Source organism: Chiloscyllium plagiosum, chromosome 5 (assembly GCF_004010195.1).
Source record: "Chiloscyllium plagiosum isolate BGI_BamShark_2017 chromosome 5, ASM401019v2, whole genome shotgun sequence".
NCBI lineage: Eukaryota > Metazoa > Chordata > Chondrichthyes > Orectolobiformes > Hemiscylliidae > Chiloscyllium > Chiloscyllium plagiosum.
In genome coordinates, this window is record NC_057714.1 from 41,087,427 (window position 1) to 41,110,198 (window position 22,772).

The 22,772-nt window shown below is 40.4% G+C and overlaps 1 protein-coding gene across 2 annotated transcripts in view; it reads right to left on the minus strand.

Annotated features, from left to right (window-relative positions):
- The window catches only part of LOC122549822 (calcium-binding mitochondrial carrier protein Aralar2), a 284,028-nt gene extending 265,131 nt beyond the window's left edge, over positions 1 to 18,897 (minus strand). The window contains exons 1-2 of one of the 2 annotated variants that reach the window (XM_043689903.1): positions 18,788 to 18,897; positions 9,309 to 9,362 (exon numbers count right to left, since the gene is read on the minus strand). In XM_043689903.1, the coding sequence (XP_043545838.1) occupies positions 9,309 to 9,362; positions 18,788 to 18,850 (117 nt within the window). In that variant the 5' untranslated portion in view covers positions 18,851 to 18,897. Of the gene's footprint in view, positions 1 to 9,308; positions 9,363 to 18,562 lie in introns of both variants that reach the window. The other variant, XM_043689904.1, reaches the window with a different exon arrangement.
- Positions 18,898 to 22,772: the final 3,875 nt, after the last annotated feature.

Sequence of the window (22,772 nt, forward strand, 5' to 3'; positions counted from 1 at the left end):
GTGAATGGAATATTTTCACTCTATATACACATTCTTGTGCTTTTCCCATCCTGCAAATAAAAAGTCATAAAATGCACCAATGAGATGAGACAATATTGTTTGTTGCATAACTGCTAGGTAACCAGATGTTATAATTTTGGTTAATTTTGACTTCATTCTGCTATACATTTTGTAACTAATAAAAACTAAAAAAAGCCCAATTCTTCTTCATCAACAGGCTAAAATCAACCACAAACTTCCTGATTCAAACAAGTATTATCTGATAAAATATACACAAGAACATGAAATTAGGAGTAAAGAAAGGCAACTCAGGTCCCGGAACCTGCGTTGCCACTTTATATGATCATGGCTGATCCCATCACAACCTCCACTCCATTCTTCTGCCGCCACTACATAAACCTTCAACCCATTTCTAAATAAAAATCTATTTCCTCAAAGTTATTCAATGTCCCAGCATCCCTCACACTCTGGGGTAGTGAGTTCACAGATTTACAACCCTCCCTTCGACAGAAGTCAGTCCTCCTTTTCTGCTTTAAATCTGCTACTCATTATCCTAATAATATGACCTCCTGTTCTAGATTACCCCAAAAGGAAATATCTACTTTGTCAATTCCCTTTAGCACCTTACATGAATAAAATGCCCTCTCATTTCTTCTAAATTCCGTTAAATATAGGCCTAAACTCTTCAATCTCTTTGTAAAACAGACCCTTCATCTCTGGAATTAATCCAGTGAACCTCCTCTAAACTGCCTCCAATGCAATTACAGCAAAAAGTTTGTTTTAATCAGCACTCTTGATAAAGTGGTATAAATTATATACCTCAAATACCACAATCAAGTATTTATACTATAAATAAACTATGACAGTGACATGTGCACCCTGCCTTCCATTTCTTACTGTAGGTTTTTGGATTAATTTTAGGTGTGTTCAAGTTTTTAAAATAGATCTTTTGAGGGATGTTGATGTCTTGAAGCATTGCTTGGTCAAGATTTAATGCAGTTATGCGAACCTTGAGTATCCGATCAACAGGCACACTTACCTGTCCCAAACGTGCTGGCTAATAATAAGTTTGCTATATTTCCCTCCTCAAGCAAGGGATTCAAAAAAAAAAAAAAAATGTATACGATACTCTAGATGCACCCTCACTAATGCAGCAGCAGCTCCCTACTCTTCAAGCTATGCCTTTAGCAATAAATGCCAAAATTCTGTTCGCTTTCCTTACTACTTGGTGTAACTACATATTAGTTTTCTGTCATTCATGCACAAGGACACCCAGGATTCCTCAGCACTGAAGCATTCTGAAGTTCCTCTCCATTTAAATTAATAAATTGCCTTTTATTATTCGGAGCAAAACAGATACCCTCACTTACCTGTAAAACATTACCTGCCAAATTTTACCCATTCACCTAACTTATCCATTGTGTTTTCATGCAACTTACTTTCCCATCATTTTAGTGTCATATGCAAATTTATCTATAGTACTTTACCCTGCATCCAGGTCATTAATATAGACTGCAAATAGCTGGAGTCCAAGGACCAAAATCTGTGACTCCCCACTAGTTACATCTTGCCAACAAGAAAAAAAACACCATTTATCCAGACTCTTTGCTTTCCGTTAGTTAGCCAATCCTTCAGCCAAGCTAATAAATTACCCTTAACTCTGAACTTGCCTTGTGCACTAACCTTTTGAGCAGCACATTATCAAATTCTTTCTAGAAATCCAGTTATACTACATTGTTTGTTACATTTTCAAAGAACTCCAGCAAATTACTAAAACATGATTTGCCCTTCCCAAAAGCATGCTGACTCTGATGGGTTGCATTTCACTTTCCAATACTCCTGTTATTTCTTCATTAGACAGGGATTCTAACAATTTCCCAATGACACATTAAACTAACTGGTCTGTTATTTTGTACTTTCTGCCTCCCTCCATTTTTAAAATGGAGTGTAATTATATTAGTCTGTTTCAATGTACTGGAAAGCTTCCTGAATTCAGGGTATTTTGCAGTATTATAACCAATGAATCAATGGTGTCAGCTGCCACTTTTTTTGAAGACCCTAGGTCGCAATGATTAAGATTTTTAATCTTTTTACAAACATATATTCCAGTTTAAAAATATTTCCTGGTAGGACATGGGTGTTGCTGGCTGACCAGCATTCATTACCCATCACTAGCTGCTCTTGAGAAGGTGGTGGTGAGCTGCCTTCTTGAATTACAGCAATCCATGTGTTGTAGATATCGCACCCCCCTCACTGTCCACAATGCCCTTGGGAGGGAATTCCAAGATTGTGACCTAGCAACAGTGCAAGTACAGTGACACATTTCCAAGTGAATGATAAGAAAGAGATGTTGGTGGTAGTGACGTTTTGCATATATCTGTTGTCCTTGACTTTCTAGATGAACTTGGATGTGGGCTTGAAAAGGTGCTCTCTGAAGAGCTTTGGCAAGCTTTTCAGTGATAGTACAGATAGTATACACTGCAGCTGTTGAGCAGCAGTGGTGGAGGGAGTGGATGCGGTACCAATCAAATGGGCTGCTGTGTCCTGGATGGTATCAAGTCTCTGTGTGTGTTGTTGGAGCTGCATTCATCCAAGTAAAAGAAGAGTAGTCCATCACATTCCTCAGGTGAGCCTTATAGATGGTGGACAGACTTGAGAGTTAGAAGGATACTTGCTGCAGTATTCCTAGTCTGACATGTCTTGTAGCTACTGCATTTAAGTGGTGAATAGAGTTGAGTTTCTCGTCAATGGTAACTCCCAGGATGTTGATGTCGATAGTACAGTCGGTTCTGCAATAACACGTGTTTCTTCAATGTGAATTGGCTTTAACACAATTGAAGAATTTAGATTATCTACCTGTATTGGCTATACAGGTTGCGGCCCCATTAGTTTAAATGGATTTTCTGCATGATTTTCTTAGAACGTGAGATCGCACAAGAATGAAAAGGAGTATTGCATTATATCAGAACCAACTGTAGCACCACTAAATGTCAAGGGACGGAGGTCTGATTGTCTATTATTGGGGGTGGGTCACTGCTGGGCATGTGTGACACTAGTCAGCCCAAACCTGGACACTGTCCAGATCTTGCTACAGTTGAACATGGAGTGTGTCAGTATTTAACCAGTTGCAAATGATGTTGAACATTCTGCAGTGAACATGACCACTTCTGACCATATGATGAAGGGAAGGTTATCAACAGAGAATCTTTACCTCAAAAATAAAAGACGACCACTGGGCCTATTGCGTCTACAGATGAGAAATGAACAATCCCATTTAATTCCACTTTTCAGCAATTGGTCTGTGGTCCTAGAGATCATGACATAAGAGCTGTACATTCAGACAGACAGTTTTTAAAGGAGTTAAAGTTTCTGCCTCTCAACCTTGAGTTCCAGATACATACCACTTTGACAGTGAAGATTTTCCTTATCTGCCCTCTAAACGTTCGACCAAGTACTTTAAACTTACGTCCCGTGGTCACTAACTTCACTGCTAATAGGCATTTTAAATCCATTCTATCCAGATCCCTCAGGATTTTGTACGTTTTCACAATCAAATCTGCCTTCAACTGACTTTTCCAAGAAGATCTTTCCAAACGGTCTCATACTTTATATTTTCAGCAACTATTTTTTCTTAATTTAAATTGGCTCTCTTTGCATGCATAGCTTTTGCCCATTTTTCCTGAAAGATCTTCCTAACTGAACTAAATTGTGATTAACCCTGCCCTTTGTGCTTTCACTGGAAAAGAATCAGCATCTTGACCTCTAACCCTTTTCAAGATTGATCCATAGTGTTATTAAAACAAATTGCTGCCACTCTAAAGGAAGTATTACACAACCAGAAAACTTCAGTGTAGGGCGAATCAGCTAATTGATCATGGCACCATGGTATAGAAAGCGACACAAATGGGAGGAGCAAAAAAAAATGAAAGTAATAGTAGCAAGGGACAGAGTGTATTGTGCAGCCAAGAGTGAGCGCCCAGAAGGTTAAGGTGCCTACCTGGTGTCAAGGATCAGGACTGCTCAGAGCTGAACAATAACTTGGATTTGAAGGATAAGATCAATTGCCATGGTCCATGTAGGTATCAATGAGAGAGAATAAGGAAAGAGATTCTGCTCAAAGAGCTAAGCACCAAATTGAAGAACAGAATTTCAAAGAGATAATAATCTCTGAATTAGGACTTACACCACTTGTCAATTATAAGGATTACAAGATTAGAGAAATAAATACATGGACTAGAGTAGAAATGGGTTCCAGTTAGTTGGGCACTGGTATCCAATAATTGTGCAAAGTATGGCCCCACAGTTAGAATGACGTGTATGGAACCATACTGGCAAACCATACAAGTAAAAAAGGGCTTTAAACTAAATAATGTTTGGGGTGAGGGATCAAGATTAGGAATGTGTGACAAATCAACAGTCAAGGCAGGAGAGCAAGATAGTAATACGGGAAGTGAAAGTCAAAAAATATGGCAGGAAAGAGACAGAAAATAAACATAATATACAGACAGTCAAGACTAGATGTTACAAAATCTTACTGCTTTGTGTCTCAATGTCTGTAGCTTGACTAAGTAAACAAATTGGTAGCACACATTGAAGTAAATATGATCCGTTAGCCATTATGGAAACTTGGGTGCATTGACACTACATATTGGATTGGGTCTTGAACATCGAGGGGTATGTAATATTCAAGAGGAATAGGAAGCTAGGTAAAGGTAGACAGAAGGGGCAAAGTAATAATGTTACTGGATTAGTAATCCCGAACCCCAGGCTAATGTTCAGGGGACATGTTGTCTTGTCTTGACAGATGATGAAATTTGAATTCCAGGAAAATATTCAGAATTATAAAATGAGACTAACGGAAATCATGTGACATTATCTATTGTCTTAAAAATCCATCTAGTTCATAAAGTATTTTAGAAAAAGGACATATGCAGTCCTCACCTGATCGGACCCAAGCTGGACTCTTAACTGGCTCCTGAAATGGCTCTGGCAAGTCACTCAGCTCAAGGAGCAAAAAGAGAGAATGGCAATGAATGCTGACCCAGCCAGATATCAACATTACATGAATAAATATAAAAATGCACTGGTTATAGATCATTTTGATTTAGAAAAATTAGGATGCAGAATCAGTATGGGTGGAATTGAGACATTAACAGAAAGGAGTCACTAGCAAGGTGCTAACAAGCTTCTAAGCTGTAACCAGTAACCGAGCAGCAGCAATAAAAAGGACACAAAGAAACATTAGGTGTTTGTTAGATTAAAATTACCATGATGATTTTCATTTATGTTTCGACTGGAAAACACAAATCGGAATGGTAGTCTGCTTGAGTTCATAGAATGCTTTCAAAATAATTTCTTAGAGCAGCATATTGCAAATCAGAGAGCAGGCAATACTAGACTTGGAACTGTGTAATATGACAGGATTAATGACCTCAGAATAAATGCAGTGACTGACCATTAAATGATTGCATTTTACATTAAATTTGAAAGGGACAAGAGCTGGTCTAAGACTAACACTTTAAACCTAAATATGGGCGACAATATGGAAACAAAAGCTGAGCTGGCCGAAGTGACCTGGAATACTAGGCTAGAGTATAGATAAATAGGAATACATTTAAGTGAACATTTCACAATACTCAGAATAAGTAAATACATTTGTTCTATAAATAAATATTCCAAGGGAATTAAGGAAACATAATTATGCAAAGGTCAGTGGCAAGTCAGATGACTGGAGTGAATACAGAAACAGCAGAGAATTATAAAGATTAATGAGGAGAAATTATGAGAAAAAGCTTCTTAATATTGTGAAAATGGATAGCAAGAGTCACCAGTAATTGAATATTGGTTACCTGAAGAGAGTGAAAGGTAGTTAACAGTAGGTAATAAAGAAATGTAGAAGAATAAATATTTTGCTTCATCTTATTGCAAATACATAAAATATTGCAGTCATTGCTGTAAATCAAGAGTGGGAAGGAGTCAGAAAAATGGTAAAGTATGGAAGTGATACTTAGGCTGACAAGTCTTTGGGTTCTGGTGGATTTCAATGTAGGATCTTAACAAGGTAGATAATGAGGTAGTAGTTATATTTTCAACACACCACTGGATTCTGGAAAAGTTACATCAGCATAAAAAGGTGTTTGGGGGGGCAGAAACCTACAGACTAATTCATTGACATCCATGATAGGACCAATGTTAGAATCAATCCTTAAAGTGCTCGTAATTGGACATTTCAAAACAAAAAAAAAAATTGAGAAAAAAAAAGTCAGTATAGTTGTGTCAAAGGGAAATTGTGTTTAATAAATTCATTGAAGTTCTTTGAAGTAGTAATATATGCTGAAATTAAAGTAGAACCCACAGATTTCCTGTGCTTTGATTGATTTCCAGAAGTTATTTGTTGAATTACTGCATAACAGCCTATTGAACAGACTAGAGCTCTTAGGAGGTAACATTAACACTGATGTAAGGTGAATTTCACTAAATTTTTATTGTTGCTCATTTTAGAGTTTGTATTTTGAAAAAGTGGTATGTGGTATTTGGTCCACGTGTATAAGAAGAGATTTGATTATCAACTAGTATGTAAGCCATAGTGATAGCTTTTCTTAAAAAAAAATAGGTTAGACAGATGATGAGATTAGACTAAAGGAATTAGTTTCCATTAGAAGAATTTTACAAGTGAACATTAAACTTCGATTAGAAGGGTCTGGAATTGTGGGTTTTTTGGCTTAAACCCATAGCATGGAAAAAATGTTCGGGATCAGCTTGCAGATGTCTAAGTGAAAATTGGTGCAAAACATTTTTCCTTGGAAAAAGAACTGTTAAGAAATAGGTGACCACAGCATAAGGAGTTTCGTCCGAAAGTTTGAGATCAAACACTTATGATAGCGACAGGAATTCATTTTGCACGAATACTGTGAAGGGATGCTGTTAGTATGAATGTCTCTTTTTAACCAAATTTTTCAAAAACTTTAAACTTTTACAAGTCTGTTTTACTGTTAAATCCAAACCTGCAGCATAATGCACTTTTTAAAAATTTTTTACTGAAACCCCAAAAAAAAAAGCCACTATCAAGGCAGATTTCAGTCTGAGATCTAGCTTGTCCAATAATAAGATAACAGAGGCTGAAGATTGCATACTTTTTTTTGTCATCTGGCCAATGTGTCTTCGTCTAATGAGCAGCATGTGACCAGTAGAGTCCTGCATGGTTCCATGCTGGGGCCTTAGCTTTTAACAAGCTAATCAATGACTGATAAGGGGAATGAAGGCATGGTTGTTAAATTTGCAGATAAAAAACCTGGGGTGAGGTAGTATGCTGTGAAGAGGACATAGAGAGGATACTGAGATGTAGACAGCTTGAATGACCGGACAAAAAAATGTGGCAAATAGAATGTAACAAAGGAAAATATGAAGTTGTTCACTTTGGTAAAAAAGAATAAAAATAGAGGATTACAACAAGAACAGCTGCAGAATTCCACAATACAATGATATGGAGATGTTCTATGGTATAAACCATTAATATATAGTACAGTAAGTAATTAATACTAATAGAATGATATCATGAAGGGATTGGAATGTATAAGTAACAATGTTATGTTTCACTTATACAGAGCAATGGTGAGGCCACATCATGCATACAGTGTGTAGTTTTAGTCTCAGAGAATGTAAATGCATTGCTGGGAGTTCACAGTAGGTTTACTAGTTTGGTACCTGGGATGAGTAGGTTTTATGAGGAAAGGCTGAACCAACTAGGCTTGGTTCCACTGGAGTTTGGAAAGGTGGATGTAAAAAAAAAAAAAAAAAATTTTCATTTTGTAGGTGAGTCAAGCATAGGAAGTAAGATTTTGAAATTTGGGGTCACCCTATTAGAACAGAGGAGGAGATTACCTTCCCCTCTCCTCAGGGGGTTGTGTAATTTTTTGAACACACCGACTTTGAAGGCAGTGGAGGCAGGTCCAATGAATATTTTAAGAAGAAAGTAAATAAGAATTCAAGGATTTCAAAATGAGAAGATGCAGTTAAAAAAACACAAACCAGCCGTAATCTTATGGAATCCAAATGGCTCCTATTTCAAACATTCATATGAACATTAGTACTATAGCAATGCCAATCCCTTCCTAAACAAAGTAACAAAAGCATGACACAAAAACTTGGTGACCCAACTAAATAAGCTAGTTGTTAGTTAGGCCTGTGACTTTGTCTTGTTCTTTTTTATTTCATGGGCATCGCTGGTTGGCCAGCATTTATTGCCTATCAATAGTTTCCCTTGCAAAAGTGTGACAAGCTGCCTTCTTGAACCACTATTGTCCAATACTATAGGAATCCCCACAATGACAATGGGAAAGGAATTCCAGGATTTTGACCCAGCGAGCTTATGACTTTACACAATTTATAACTATTTGGATTAAGAAAAGAACAGGAACCTTGAAGTGTATTTCAGGCTCATGATATCTTGTCTGGCTAACTGCTGATTCCCATACAATCCACGGCATTGTGGAGATCAAAATAAAGAAGTTAAGCAATTTCTAATAAAAGCATAAGTAAGCAAATGCACAAAATTGATAATTTGCAGAAGTTCAACTTTGGATTAGACATTAACAAAAAAAATTAAGCATAGTTAATTTACACAATAATCTATTGCAGAAGGTCCTTTATTTCGTTTTAATCAGATCTTACTAAAATACACATTGATAAGCTCCATTATTAGACATGCTCTCACATACAACTGAAATTGATGGTGTGCAAGGTTAGTGCATATTAGAACTTTATTGGCTCTGTTCTTTGAAAGGTTGAGAGAGAGAACGCCAAGAGAGGAGGGGACTCTGCCCCAACATCAGAGTACACATGACGATGGAGGCAGTGGAGTGCTGAGCTGCACTAACTAAAAGAATTGCTTCAGTTCTCTGGAACTTTGTCCCAGTTGTACATTGACACAAGATACTCTAGCTCTCATCCCTGACATCCTACCTCACCCAATGGCATAGAATGGGGCATAGATAAGATCTTTAGAATATACTCTTTAAATAGTTTCTGAATCCAGATATGGTTCCTGATTCCTCTCAGATGCATAAACTGAGAGACATGGAAATATTGGCTCAGCTCCACAAGAATTGTGGAGATCTGGAGGATCCTTTCCCTTGCAATAGGGCTGGGCAGATTAGGAATGCATGGTGCAAGCCTAATACATCATAAAAACTGAGGTACTAGGAATGGAGGCATAACCCAAAGTCATAAGCCACCATTACTTTGAAATCATTCCAGACTAATTCCAACTCCACAAAATTCCAGGCTCAACAGCAAGTAAAATTGCATACCTTCATAAATATAGTTTTCAGTTTATCTGGATTTGCTTCCTTGGTGAATTTCAACTGGAGAAAAGAAAAAGTAGTATTAACAGAGAAATTACAAAACAGCAGAGTATACCACTCACCTTTGATATCTACCTTAAGAGACAAAATTTCAAAACAGGTTAAAATTATATTGTTAGTTAAAAAGGCTGAGTTATATTCTTAAAAGTGAAAAGAAAATAGGGTGGAAAGGTTTAGCAGAGGAATTCAAGAAGAGGGTCAAAGCAACAAATTCTGCCACTAGCCGTGTAAATGTATAAGTGCATGTATCAAAGCCTTGGGGACATTAGAAAGGAAAGCAGAGAGATTTCAGCATTGACATCGAAAAAAAAAACCATGCAGCCTCACATTGAGCAGAAATGTTAAATCGGTTTCTTTCTCCACAGATGCAGTCTGATCTAGTCAATACTTCTGCATGTAATGATTTTTTTATGCTGCCTGGATCTCTGTATTTGCATTACAATGTGAGGGATACAACTTAACTCCTGGATTTTCTTCTTAAGTTGCTGGTGAACATCAAACTCCTCAGTTGAAAAGTACATTTGGGATTCAGTAAGAAGCTCAAAAGGATACTTCCTCAAGGCTGCACTCCAGATATTATTGGAGTCAATAAGGTGGAATTCTAGGATAAGGATGCAGTCCCAATTAAAAGCATCAAAATCAACATACCAGTAGGGCATTAACCACAAGAGGCTCTGACAGTCTAATTCTTGTGATCAAGTTTATTTTATCTTGTTGCTAATTTTAATTTATTCATAGTTATGGAAATATTTTAGGGGAAACAAATCTCAGCAAGAGGCTTGAATTGACATGTTAAGGTCTAATTCAACACTATTTTCTTCCAATTTGTTTTTATAACATCTTGTCCATCGTGGCTAGGTAAAAGTCTGTACAGAATCTAATCTTAAAGTTAGGAGGCAGCAATCATAACATGGTAGAGTTCAGTCTGCAGTTTGAAAGAGAAGGCAAAATCAGATGTAATGGTGTTACAGTTAAATAAAGGTAATTACAGCAACAGGAGAAAGGAACTGATGAAAACTCAACAGGAAGCAGAGCCTAGCGGGGAAGACAGTAGAGCAACAATGGCAGGAGTTTCTGGATGTAATGGAGGTTCATCCCAAAGAAAGGAAAGGTTAGAGGCAGGATTAGACAGCCATGGCTGAAGAAAAAAAAAGGAAGAAACGAAAGAAGAAAAAAAAAAGAGAAAAAAAAAAGAAAAAAAAAGAAAGAAACTTACAAGATGATTAGGGGGTTTAGATAGGGTCGACAGTGAGAATCTTTTTCCACATATGGAGTCAGCTATTACAAGGGGGCATAGCTTTAAATTAAAGGGGGGTAGGTATAGGACAGATGTTAGGGGTAAGTTCTTTACTCAGCGAGTCGTGAGTTCATGGAATGCCCTGCCAGTAGCAGTGGTGGACTCTCCCTCATTATGGGCATTTAAGCAGGCATTGAATAGGCATATGGAGGATAGTGGGCTAGTGTAGTGTGGGCTTGGATCGGTGCAACATAGAGGGCCGAAGGGCCTGTACTGCGCTGTATTCTTCTATGTTCTAAAACGAGGCAAAAGTAGACATTGGGCCACTCCAAATTGATGCAAGAAGGCTAGTGCTAGGAGACAAGGAAATAGCTGAAGTACTTTGCATCAGTCTTTACAGTGGAAGACAAGAATAATATCCTAACAATTAAGGAGAATCAGGAGCAGAGTTGTGTATGGTAGCCATTACAAAAGAGAAAGTGCTAGAAAAGCTAAGAGGTCTAAAAATTAATAGATCTCCTGGCCCCAATGGACTACATTCTAGAGTTTGGAGAGAGGTGGCTGGGGAAATAGTAGAGGCATTGGTTGTTAAAGTCACTAGAGTCAGGGAAAAATCATTGTTGTAACCCCCTTGTTCAAGAAAGGATCAAGGCAAAGATGGAAAATTATACGCCAATTAGCCCAACCTCAGTTGCAAGTAAAATTCTAGAATCCATCAATAAGGATGAGATTTCTAAATTCTTGGAAGTGCAGAGTCAGATTAGAACAAATCAGCATGGATTTAGTAAAGGAAGGTCGTGTCTGACAAACCTGTTAGAACTCTCTGAAGAGGTAACAAGTAGGTTAGACCAGGGAAACCCAGTGGATGCTATCTAGACTTCCAAAAGGCCTTTGGTAAGGTGCCTCATGGGAGGCTGCTGAGTAAAGTAAGGGCCCGTGGTGTTAGAGGTGAGCTAATGGCATGGATGGAGGATTAGCTGTTGACAGAGGCAGAGAGTTGGGATAAGAGGTTCTTTTTCGGAATGGCAGCTAGTGACGAGTGGTTTCCCGCAGAGTTCAGTATGAGGGCCGCAGCTGTTCACTTTATATATTAATGATCTGGATGAAGGGACTGGGGGCATTCTGGCAAAGTTTGCCAATGATATGAAGTTAGGTGGACAGGCAGGCAGTATGGAGGTGGTGGGGAGGCTGCAGGAAAGTTTAGACAGTTTAGGAGAGTGGTCCAAGAAATGGCTGATGAAATTCAATGTGAGCAAAATGCGAGGTTTTGCACTTTGGAAAAGGGAATATAGGCATGGACTATTTTCTAAATGGTTAGAAAATTCATAAAGCTAAAGTACGAAGGGATCTAGGTGTGCTAGTCCAGCATTCTAAAAAAGGTTGACTTACAGTTGAGTCGTGATTAGGAAAGTGAATGTAATGTCGTCATTTATTTCAAGAGGGTTGGAATATCAAAACAGCGATGTGCTTCTGAGATTTTATAAAGCTCTAGTTAGGCCTCATTTAGAATACTGTGTCCAATTTCAGGCCCCCACACCTCAGGAAGGACATACTGGCACTGGAGCGTGTCCAGTAGAGATTCACACGGATGATCCCTGGAATGGTAGGCCTAAGATACGATGAACGGCTGAGGATCCTGGGATTGTGTTCATTCGAGTTTAGAAGATGGAGAGGAGATCTAATAGAAACTTACAAGATAACACATGGCTAAGAAAGGGTGAATGCTGGCAAGTTGTTTCCGTTAAGCAGGGAGACTAGGACCCATGGGCACAGCCTTAGAAGTAGAACAGGAAATTTAGAACAGGAAACATTTCTTCAGCCAGACAGTGGAGCACAGTGGAAGCTGGGATGTTAAATGTCTTCAAGGCAGAGATTGATAAATTTTTGATCTCGCAAAAGAATCAAGGGCTACAAGGAGAGTACAGGTAAATGGAGTTGAAATGCCCAGCCATGATTGAATGGCAGAGTGGACTCGACGGTCCGAATGGCCTTACTTCCACTCCTATGTCTTATGGTCTTAAAATGGTTCAATGCAGAGGGCATGTCAGGAACATCTCACCACCACCCTCAAGGTAATTAGAGATAGGCAATAAATGCTAGCCCAGTCAGTGGCACCCACATCCTCTGAACACTTTTTTTTTTAAAAATGTGGACACATCCAACAGCCACAGCCAAAAGTAAGATTATTAAAAATTCAGGAAAGGTAATCTTCGATGTCTGTCGCACATGCTAAGCATTTAATGGTAGGGCAAAGTCACAATTGAGACTGTCCTCACTGTTCATTCAAATATGCCCCTACAAAATGCAGCAATTTTAGTGTTTTGCTTAAATTGCAGATACTGGCCCCACAGTTAACCAAAAAGAGGTATATTTAGCTTCAATGTATCACACAAGTGTGTGTCATGTTGTATACCAAGTACAGAAAAAAACTTCCATTAGAATCATAAATCCCTATAGTGTAGAAAGATGCTATTCAACCCATAGAATCTGCATTGATCCTCCAAAGAGCATCCCGCCCAGACCCACACTTCCACTCTGTCCCTGTTTTTACCATGCCTAATCCACCCAGCATATCCCTGGAGACTATGGTGCAATTAAGTATGGCCAATCCACCCAACCTGTACATCTTTGGACAGTGGGAGGAGTCAGAGCACCCAACAGAAATGCATGCAAACACAGGACATTTAAATTCCAACAGTCACCAAAGGCTGGAAACAAACCTGGGTCCCTGGCATTGGGAGGCAGCTATGCTAACCATCATGCTGTCCAAGGATGGCATAAGCTTAATTATTATATGATGGTGGATCAAAACCCCAAAGGATTTTGAGACCTTTTTTTACTTTTAAATTCTAAAATGTGCTTTTTGTGACTTGTGAAAAGATTCCCAAATCCCTATGTACTTTTGCTTTCCTTGGTCTTTCTCCATTTAAAATAATATCCAGCTCCGATTCTTCCTGCCAAAATGTATAAACTCACATTACCTACTTTATATTCTGTTTGCTAAGTTTTACGTCCACTCACTAACCAGTCCATATCCCTCTGTAGACTCCATCATCCTTCCCATCTATTTTTGTATGATTTGCAAACATGGACATAGTACATTCACTTTCCTCATCCAAGTCTTAATAGGTATGGTTTATGCTATTAATGAGAAGTAAGATGGTGCCAGAGTTTGGCGACACTTTGCATACTGTGCCCTCCTCACAATTATAATTGTTCTACTCTTTTAAATCTCAATTTTAAGTTTGTCAAATTACTAACATTCTCTTAAACCTAATTTCAGGTCTGGCTATCTTTCAACATTCGGGAACAAACACCTGAACTGACTCGATTTGACCCAAAAAAGGCCAGGACCTCCTGGAGTGCCCGACTATGTAATCTGCCAACACTGGAACCGCAGCCACAATAAGAGAAGGAGAGGCGCCAGCCAGTTAAGGGCTTCTCAAAAGGCCCAACACTAAACTTTGATAGGCAACCCACCTCCATGGCCCTACCCAGTTTTCTGGAGATTCTACACCTCGGCTTAACCAGACCAAGAACAAGACTGCCCCAGAGTACCTGAGGCTGTGACCAGTGTCCAGGAACCCACCAGACACACCCATATATCTTTTTGGAATGGTAGACTATCCACGTCAATACCTGTCCCGACCAGAAGCAATCACTTACCCAGGAAACATGGGAGACATGCTGGCCTGTAGGTGAGACTAAAACAATGAGGTTTCAAACACCCCTCCCCAGCGTACCCCTGGCAAATGTACAAGCTATTGAAAACAAACTGGACCAACTTAAAGCTAGACTCACCTACCAGATGGAATTGAGAGGCTGCTGTCTGCTCGGTTTAACAAGACATTTGATTTATTTATTGGTTTATTGTCAAGTATATTTGGCACATGCATTTGTTACAAATACAGTGAAGAGAGTGTTGTAAAATGTCACCACTATCCAGTGCCATCTTAAAAAACACAAAAATAAACCAACACATAGAAAGGTAAAAAAGAAAAATTAAGTTCAACATTACAGTCCTTCTTGTTACGTGCCTTAGCCATGAGCCTGCATCCAGAATCTTCCACCCCAATGCAAGTCCAATACTAGATACGAAGCAGTCACTAGCCTAGAGTCCCTTTGCCACATCACTGCCACTGGAATTGTCACCATTCCTCTGCACCATCTTGCCTCCACCAACGTCATCAGCGCCATGAGTTCGCACTGAGCCAATCTCAGCAATGCAACTGAAACTTCCAGGTTCCAAACTGGGCCCAAACTCAATGCTGGGTCCATCATGCTGAAGCAGCTGCTGCCAGGTCCCAAACTGGGCACTGGCCCAAACTCATCGCGCTCCAACCCATTCACCACCAGAAACACAAGCTTCCTTTGACATGCTTGACACCACCCTGCCATCCAAGCTCTCCACAAGAAGGTAAAAAAAAAAAGTGTGAACGCTTCGCTGCTTTCTCCGCTGTCATCTTACTCCCACTTCTCCTGACTGTGCATTACAACCTGAATGTTTCTCAATTCACTAGACGTACTGCATGGCACCCTCAGACAACACAAGGGGCAGAGGGTTCAGCCTTGTAATCAACTCCTCTTGGGGCTCAGACATGACAACCCTGGTAAGTTACTGCAGTGCTGCCGTGGGAATTCTTTTTGGCTATTCTGAGAGCAGTTTACATCCCACTCCATGCAGAAGTGAAGAATGCACTTGATGAAATGTACACTGCTACAAATAGCCTTGAGGGGGAATAAGTTGACTCCTTCATTGTGGCTGGTGACTTCAACTGGGCCAATCTCAAACCATCAACATGTCTCTTGTCCCAGAGGCCCAAACACCCTTGACCATTGCTATCCAACCAAAGGCACCTACCACTCCATCTCCTGGCCGCATTTTGGAAAACTCTGACCATAAGTCTGTGCTCCTTCACCCAGCTTAAAAATCAGAAACTGAAGCATGTGAAAACTACTACAGAAAAGTTGTACAGTGCTGGTCAGAGGCAATGGATAAGCTCCTACAAGATTGTTGGGAGTTGATGAACTGATACATATTCAAGAACTGTGGCCAACTTAAATGAATATGCCACTACTATCACAGACTTCAATAACTGTGCATAAGACTGCACTGCAAAGAAGTTGATCCATGCATTGCCAAACCAGAAACCATGGATGACCTGGGAGATCCACTCCCTAATAAAGTTCAAGTCAAAATCAGGTGACCCTGACCTATACTGCAAATCAAGGTACAACCTTCACAAAGCCATCAGGGATGCCAAGAGACAATACCAGACTAAGCTAGAGACCCAAACTAACCACATAACCACACATTAACCGTGACAAGGCTTACTCAATATAAAAACGGGCTACAAAATGAAGTCAAGTAGAATCACTGGCAACAATGCAGCCCACCCAGATGAGCTCAGTACATTCTATGCTAGTGTTGAACAGAGTCAGTGAAATTATGTCACCTGCCTTGACAGCCTCAGATGTACCTGTTCCCACAGTCACTGCTGCAGTGTCAATTAGTCTTCGTGACCAGCCTGGATAGACCACCTGGCTGTACATTCAGAGCATGCACAGACCAGCTGGTGGGAATATTTGCAGACACCTTTAATCTCTCCTTACTCTGATCAGAAGTTCCCACCTATTTCAAGACAACCACCATTATCCCAATGACAAAGAAAACCCACGCAGCATGCCTTGCTGACTCTTCCCAGTAGCTCTGATCTTCAAAGTTATGAAACGCTTCAAGAGGTAAGTCATGGCACACATGAACTCTAGCATCCGAGATTGCCTTGATCCACTACAACTCATCTACCCACATAACAGGTCCAAGACAGATGCCATCAGCCTGGCCCTACACCCATCCCTGGAACATGTGGATAACAAGGACTGACTTCTACTTATTAAGTTCAGCTCTATCTTCAACACCATAATTCCAAACACATTTATCTCCAAATTCAGAGACCTAGGTCTCTGCTCCCCACTCTGCAATTGAATTGACTTACTGATTGCGGTCTGCGGTTCAGGAAGGATGAGCAACAACACCGCCTTCACAATAATCCTCAATACCGGTGCCCCACAAGGCTGTGTACTCAGCCCCTTACTATACTCTTTATATACTAATGACTGCGATATCAAATTCTGCTTTAACTCCATTTACAAGTTTGCTGATGACACCGCTGTAATGGATCAAATCTCAAACAAAGAGTCAGAGTCCAAGAAAGAGTAGAGAGCTAAGTGGCATGGTGTAAAGACAACAATCTCTCCCTCATTAGACCACAGATCATCCATGATTTTACTGAATGGCAGAGCTGCCTCAAGGTATTGAATGGCATTCTTCTGTTTCTATGTTCCTGCATTCCTAACATGTTATACAGTAACAGTCACAGGGTCTTAAAGGTCTACGGCACAGAAAAAAGGCCCTATGGCCCATCAAGTCTACACTGATCAAAATTAAGCACCTAACTATTCTAATCCTATTTTCCAACGCTTGACCCATAGCCTTGTATACCTTGGTATCACAATTGAGGTACCTTACCAAGTAGAATCTAACATATATTACATCCACTGCTTGTTTTATCTATCTACCTCAAAAATTGTTATACATATGTCAGATGTGATTTCCCCATGTGAAGCCAAGATGACTCTACTTGATCATACTACGTATTTCTAAATTCTTGGCTATTAGTCTTTATGATAATTTCTAATATTTTCCAAATAACAGATAAGCTAATTAGCCTTCTTTAAAAATTGTTTTTATCTGTTTTGCTTTTCAAATAAAATGTGGTGTCAAAATTTGTCAAAGTTAGACCAGCATTTTCTTTAATTCCAGATTTTTACAATGTTTCACTATCTGGCATGGTATGATTCAAACTGGTCAGATCATTAGCTTGGGTTCTGGATGACCAATCAACGATATGACCACAATGCCATCACCATCCCCAAGGAGGATGGTGAATTGTGAATTTAAATTTAGTGACACTCTGGCAAAGTCATGTCAAATCTTAATGGAATGTTGATCATGTAAATTGTCAGGGAAACTTCAAACAGGGATAATTTATCAAAAACAAAGAGAGCAGTCTAACTATCCCTTCTCTCTCTCTCTCTCTCTCAGCAGAAAGCCACTTCTTGCAGAAACATTAGTTTTAGCCTCCAGGAACACACAAGTATACAGGTAAAGAAAAGCCTATTTCAACTCTACTGGAGTGAATTAGTGGGACCAAACACACAGGTTTGCAGCATGCTAATGTTCAAAGGTCATAGTCAAAGATCTTTTCCCTAGTTGGTGTTGTTGATAAAGACCCCTCTGATTCACTGTCCTACAAACTAGTTTAAAATAAAAGGAATCAGGACAACAGAGTTTCAGCCTAAAAAACAAAAATGTCAAATCAGCTGTTCAATTATCAATGTACCTCATATTCTGATGTTTGTCAATAGTAGAGCTAATGTCTGTTTTTAAAGGAACAGTTTGAACAATTCAAAATAATGGACAAAGTCTGACTGTTATTGAGATCCTAACATCCACTAAACATTGAATGTTTAATAACAGATAGTAAAATACAAATAGTGGAAGAATTGTTTGAAAAAAAAAATGCTGGCAGCTGGGCTCAGTTGATAGCAGCTTTGCCCCTCAAGCAAAATTCCAGAATTTCAGCACGTATTAAAGACTCACATTGTAGTCTCAAACGAGGCGTTAAACTATTGTCCCATTTGTTTTGTTCAGGTGAATGTAAAATATCAAATCTTCAAAAGAAGAGTGGGAGTGTTTACAAAAACCAGACCTTTTAGTCGTTATTATACTGCTGTTTGTAGGCGATTGCTTCGTGTAAGCTGCATGCCACGTTCCTAAACCGCAAACAGTAATTCGAATTTAGAAGTACATTAGCTTTAAGGCGCTAAGAGGCATCCGCTTGCTGTTAAAGGCCCAGTGTAAACATAAGGCTTTGATTTGGGAGTCATTTATCCTACTTACTAAAAAAAATCCTCCACAGAAATAAACAACTCGAATTCGTTCAACTCTTGATGGCCAACGGGAGCTTTAAGAAAGCGAGACTTCGCAATCAACACGACAAGCAATTAATACAACGCAAGAATAAAGACATAATTTCAAAGACAAAAAGCTGAAGACCAGAGTTCACACACGACAATTTCCTGCCTATGCTAGTAGCCAACTGTAACCAACTACCCTCCTTCTCACCTGCACCGCCATTCCAAACGTCTTCGCTTCACCCACGGCACGTGCTGGCCCCGCGCTCACCATGTGACCTCACCTTGTCCATTGATTGGCTAACGCGGCACAACGCATATGCTTCCGTCTGATTGGCTGGAGTTGCGCGAACTTATCCTGCGGCCACTTACCGCTGATTGGTTGGAGCCGCATTACCACTAACCCATGATTGCTTCCCGCAGAAGCGGGGACAGTCGAGGAGGGGTGTGTATTGGTGATGTTTGTTGCTAGAGGCAATTGGGACAAACAAAAATAGCACTTGGCAATATGAAAGGAGGGCATTTGAAATAAGGCATCCAATAACCGGCAGCTTTTGTTTTTGGAAAGCCAACATCAATGACAATATGAAAGGACTTAAATTCCCCAAACAACTCTTTGTAGGAGTATAATCATGAGGGAAACAGTGATTTAGAAAAAAGGCGCATTGCCATCGCCTCAAAATAACTGGAAATTAATCCAGCCTTGCCAGCATCTCTCACGTGCCAAGACGTGATTCAAGTCAGAGGAATGTATGTTTTTCCACAAAAGAAAGGAAAACAAAGGTACGTATTTATATAAGACAATTTTCAACAATGTTATAAACATCACAAAGAAAGTTTTACTTTTTTCTAGCAAAATTCCATAAAGCTACTTGTCTCCTGTGAAATATCACTGCTATCTTCACATTTTAATATCTTGTTGAGCCAAAGAGGTTGCAAGCAGTTTCCTTGTGGCAAATTTCTGCACATTCACCAGATGTAATTCTCTTGATTATTGCCTCTCCCTAAGATACATAGACGCATAGTACTTGCTGAACCTTAAGAAAAGAATTCTCCGGGCTTCTCCCAGTCATGCCTACTTGGACTACGAAAACAATTGATGACTTCTTGCTAGTTCTGGCTTGGAGATTTGCTGCCCATTCCAAAATACTCTTGAACTAAGTAGTTTGCAAGGGTGATTTCAGAGGGTATGTCAGAGTTAACGACATTGCTAGTGGTCTGGGTCAATTGATTCTAGTTTCAGAAGGTCAGTGAAACAATGTCACTTGCTCCTACAGCCTTGGATGCACCTGTTTCCTCAATCACTACTGCAGACATCATATTGGCCTTTTTCAAAGTGAAACCATGGAAAACGACTGGCCCAATTGAAGGAGGGAGTATTCACTGGCATCTTTAATCTCTCACTATAATCTGAAGTCCACATCTGCTTCAAGAAGACTGCCATTATCCCAGCAACAAAGAACACTCATGCGGTGTGGTGGCTCTGACCTCCAAAATTATGAAGTGTTTTGAGAGGTTAGTCATGGCACAAATCAAATCCAACCTGTGGTGTTGGGGAACTATCAGTTTGGAGGCAGTGAATGGGATATCTCCCCAGGTGATGAGATTGTTGATGGTCTGTGAGATGATGGTTTGGTGAAGAAAGGTGGGATCATGATTAAGGGGACAGTCGGTGAAGGTGTCAGAGAGTTGGACTCTGGTCTCAGTGATGTAGACGTCAATACACCCTACTATCACTGCACCTGTTTTATCAGTGGGTTTGATGGTGAGATTGGAGTTCGAGTGGAGGGAGTGGAGGGCTGCATTCTGATTGAGAGAAGTTGGAATGGGTGAGTGGAGTGGAGAGATTCAAGTGATTGTTGTGACAGCAGTTGAAAATGAAGAGGTTGAGGGAGGATAGGAGGACAGGGATGGTGTCCAGAAGAATGGAGTTTGTTGGAGGTGGGAGAAGGGGTAGGAGAAGGAATCCCAGAGGGTGGGTGGGATTCATGTTCAAATAAGTAGGCACGGAGGCAGGGGCAGAAGAAAGAGTTCGACATCGTGGCATGTGTGAAATTCAGCCATTTCAACTTCTCCTCCCACTCCCTTGGCGATGTGTCCGTTCTGGGTCACCTCCACTGCCAAAATAAGGCCACACGCAAACTGGAGGAACAACAACATATTCTACCATGGGAGCTTACAATCCAATGGCCTTAACATAGAGTTTACCAGCTTCAAAATCTTCCACCCCCAACCTCATCCCAAGTCTAGACTTCACACATCTCCTCACTTCCTTGACCGGACTTAACCTGTCCATCTTCCTTCTGACCAATCTGCTCCACCCTTTCCATTGACCAATCACAATAACGTGCCACCTGCATTCACCTACCTTTCCCCCAGCTCCCTTCTCCACCTCCATTCCTGATGAATGGTCCCGATTCAAAACATCAACTTCCTGCTCTTCTGATCCTGCCTGACCTGCTGTGCCTTTCCAGCTCCACTTTTTATCGACTCTGACTTCCAACATATGCAGTCCTCACTATCTCCGTGCTGAAGGAGATGGTACTCCTAGTCAATATCCTCATCTTCCTCCTTAGAAGACCACAGCCTCTCTCCTAGTTCTTTCTGTGCTGAACTACAAGGCCTCTCCGTAGACTGTTCCAGATATCAGAACTTCATCTTTCGGAGGTCCATCGTTTGCTCCACAATGGCCCTGATGGAAAAGTGCGCTGCATTGTATCTATGCTTGGACTCAACCAGGGGACTGCATTATGGAGTCATAAGGCTTAGTTGAAGAGAGTACCCTTTGTCTCTCAGTAACCATTCTTGTAAGGCATATAGCCCTTGAAATGTATCAGGAACATGAGACTTCAGAAGAATATAGGCATTGTATAGCTTGCAGGGTACCTGGTGTAAATTTCCAAGATATGGTACTAAATATCACAGATGGCTTGTACATTGTTGGAATGGAAACCTATTTCCTTGATGAAGTCAGCCACATTCTGTCGTGACCTTCCTAATGTAAAGCATTTACTCGGCCCAATAAGATGCCTGCCTGATATGAAATCTATCAGAACTTACCTGGGGACCAGCTCAAACACTTGTGCAAAAAATGTGGCTGGACCTGTGACAGCAAATCAATGGCAACTGAAATCAGGAACTAACTGGACAAATCGGAACAGAAGCAGAAACTTACCTTCTCCACTGGGTCCTAAACACACGCCCTCTGGTAAAAAAAAACCACACAGTAAATTACCTGCTACACTGGGTCTTAAGCAGACCCTCTGCAAAAATACACTAAACTACAACCTATCTGCTCCACAGGGTCCTACGAAGGATCACTTAACTCAAAGCAGTCAGTATTCACTCCACCGGACCACTCAAATGTAAGAAACCTGTGACGAAGCAGGGTAAGCGACCTGGTCTGCTAATAAGACTGAGACTATGTGGTTCAAAGACCCCCCTTCCGAGCTTACTCCTGACAAAATGCAATCTCTGGGGAACAAGAAGGACGAACTCAGATCACGGCTCAGCTTCCAGCGTGAACTGCGGTACTGTTGCGCACTCTGCTTCACAGAAACCTAGCTCAACCCATCTATTCCTGACTGCACACTTCAGGCTGATGGTTTTTCCATCCATCGTATGGACCATTCAGCGTCCTCAGGTAAGACAAAGGGTGGAGAGCGTGTGGTGCGTGGACATTGTGACTCGAGGCAGCCATTGCTCCCCAAACCTTGAATTCCTCAACATCAAATGCTACCCCTTCTACCAACCATGGGAATTTACCGCTGCTATACTAACTGCTGTGTACATAACCGCCACAAGCAAAGGTTGAGGAAGCTCTGGATGTGCTGTACTCCACCACTAACACCCTGGAAATGGAACATCCCAAGGCAATGTTTATTGTAACTGGCGACTTCCATCAAGCCAATCTAAGTTTTTTGAAGAAGTAACAAAGAAGATGGATGAGGGCAGAGCAGTAGATGTGATCTACATGTGTGTACATAACCGCCACAAGGAAAGGTTGAGGAAGCTCTGGATGTGCTGTACTCCACCACTAACACCCTGGAAATGGAACACCCCAAGGCAATGTTTATTGTAACTGGCGACTTCCATCAAGCCAATCTAAGTTTTTTGAAGAAGTAACAAAGAAGATGGATGAGGGCAGAGCAGTAGATGTGATCTACATGGACTTCAGTAAGGCGTTCAAGAAGGTT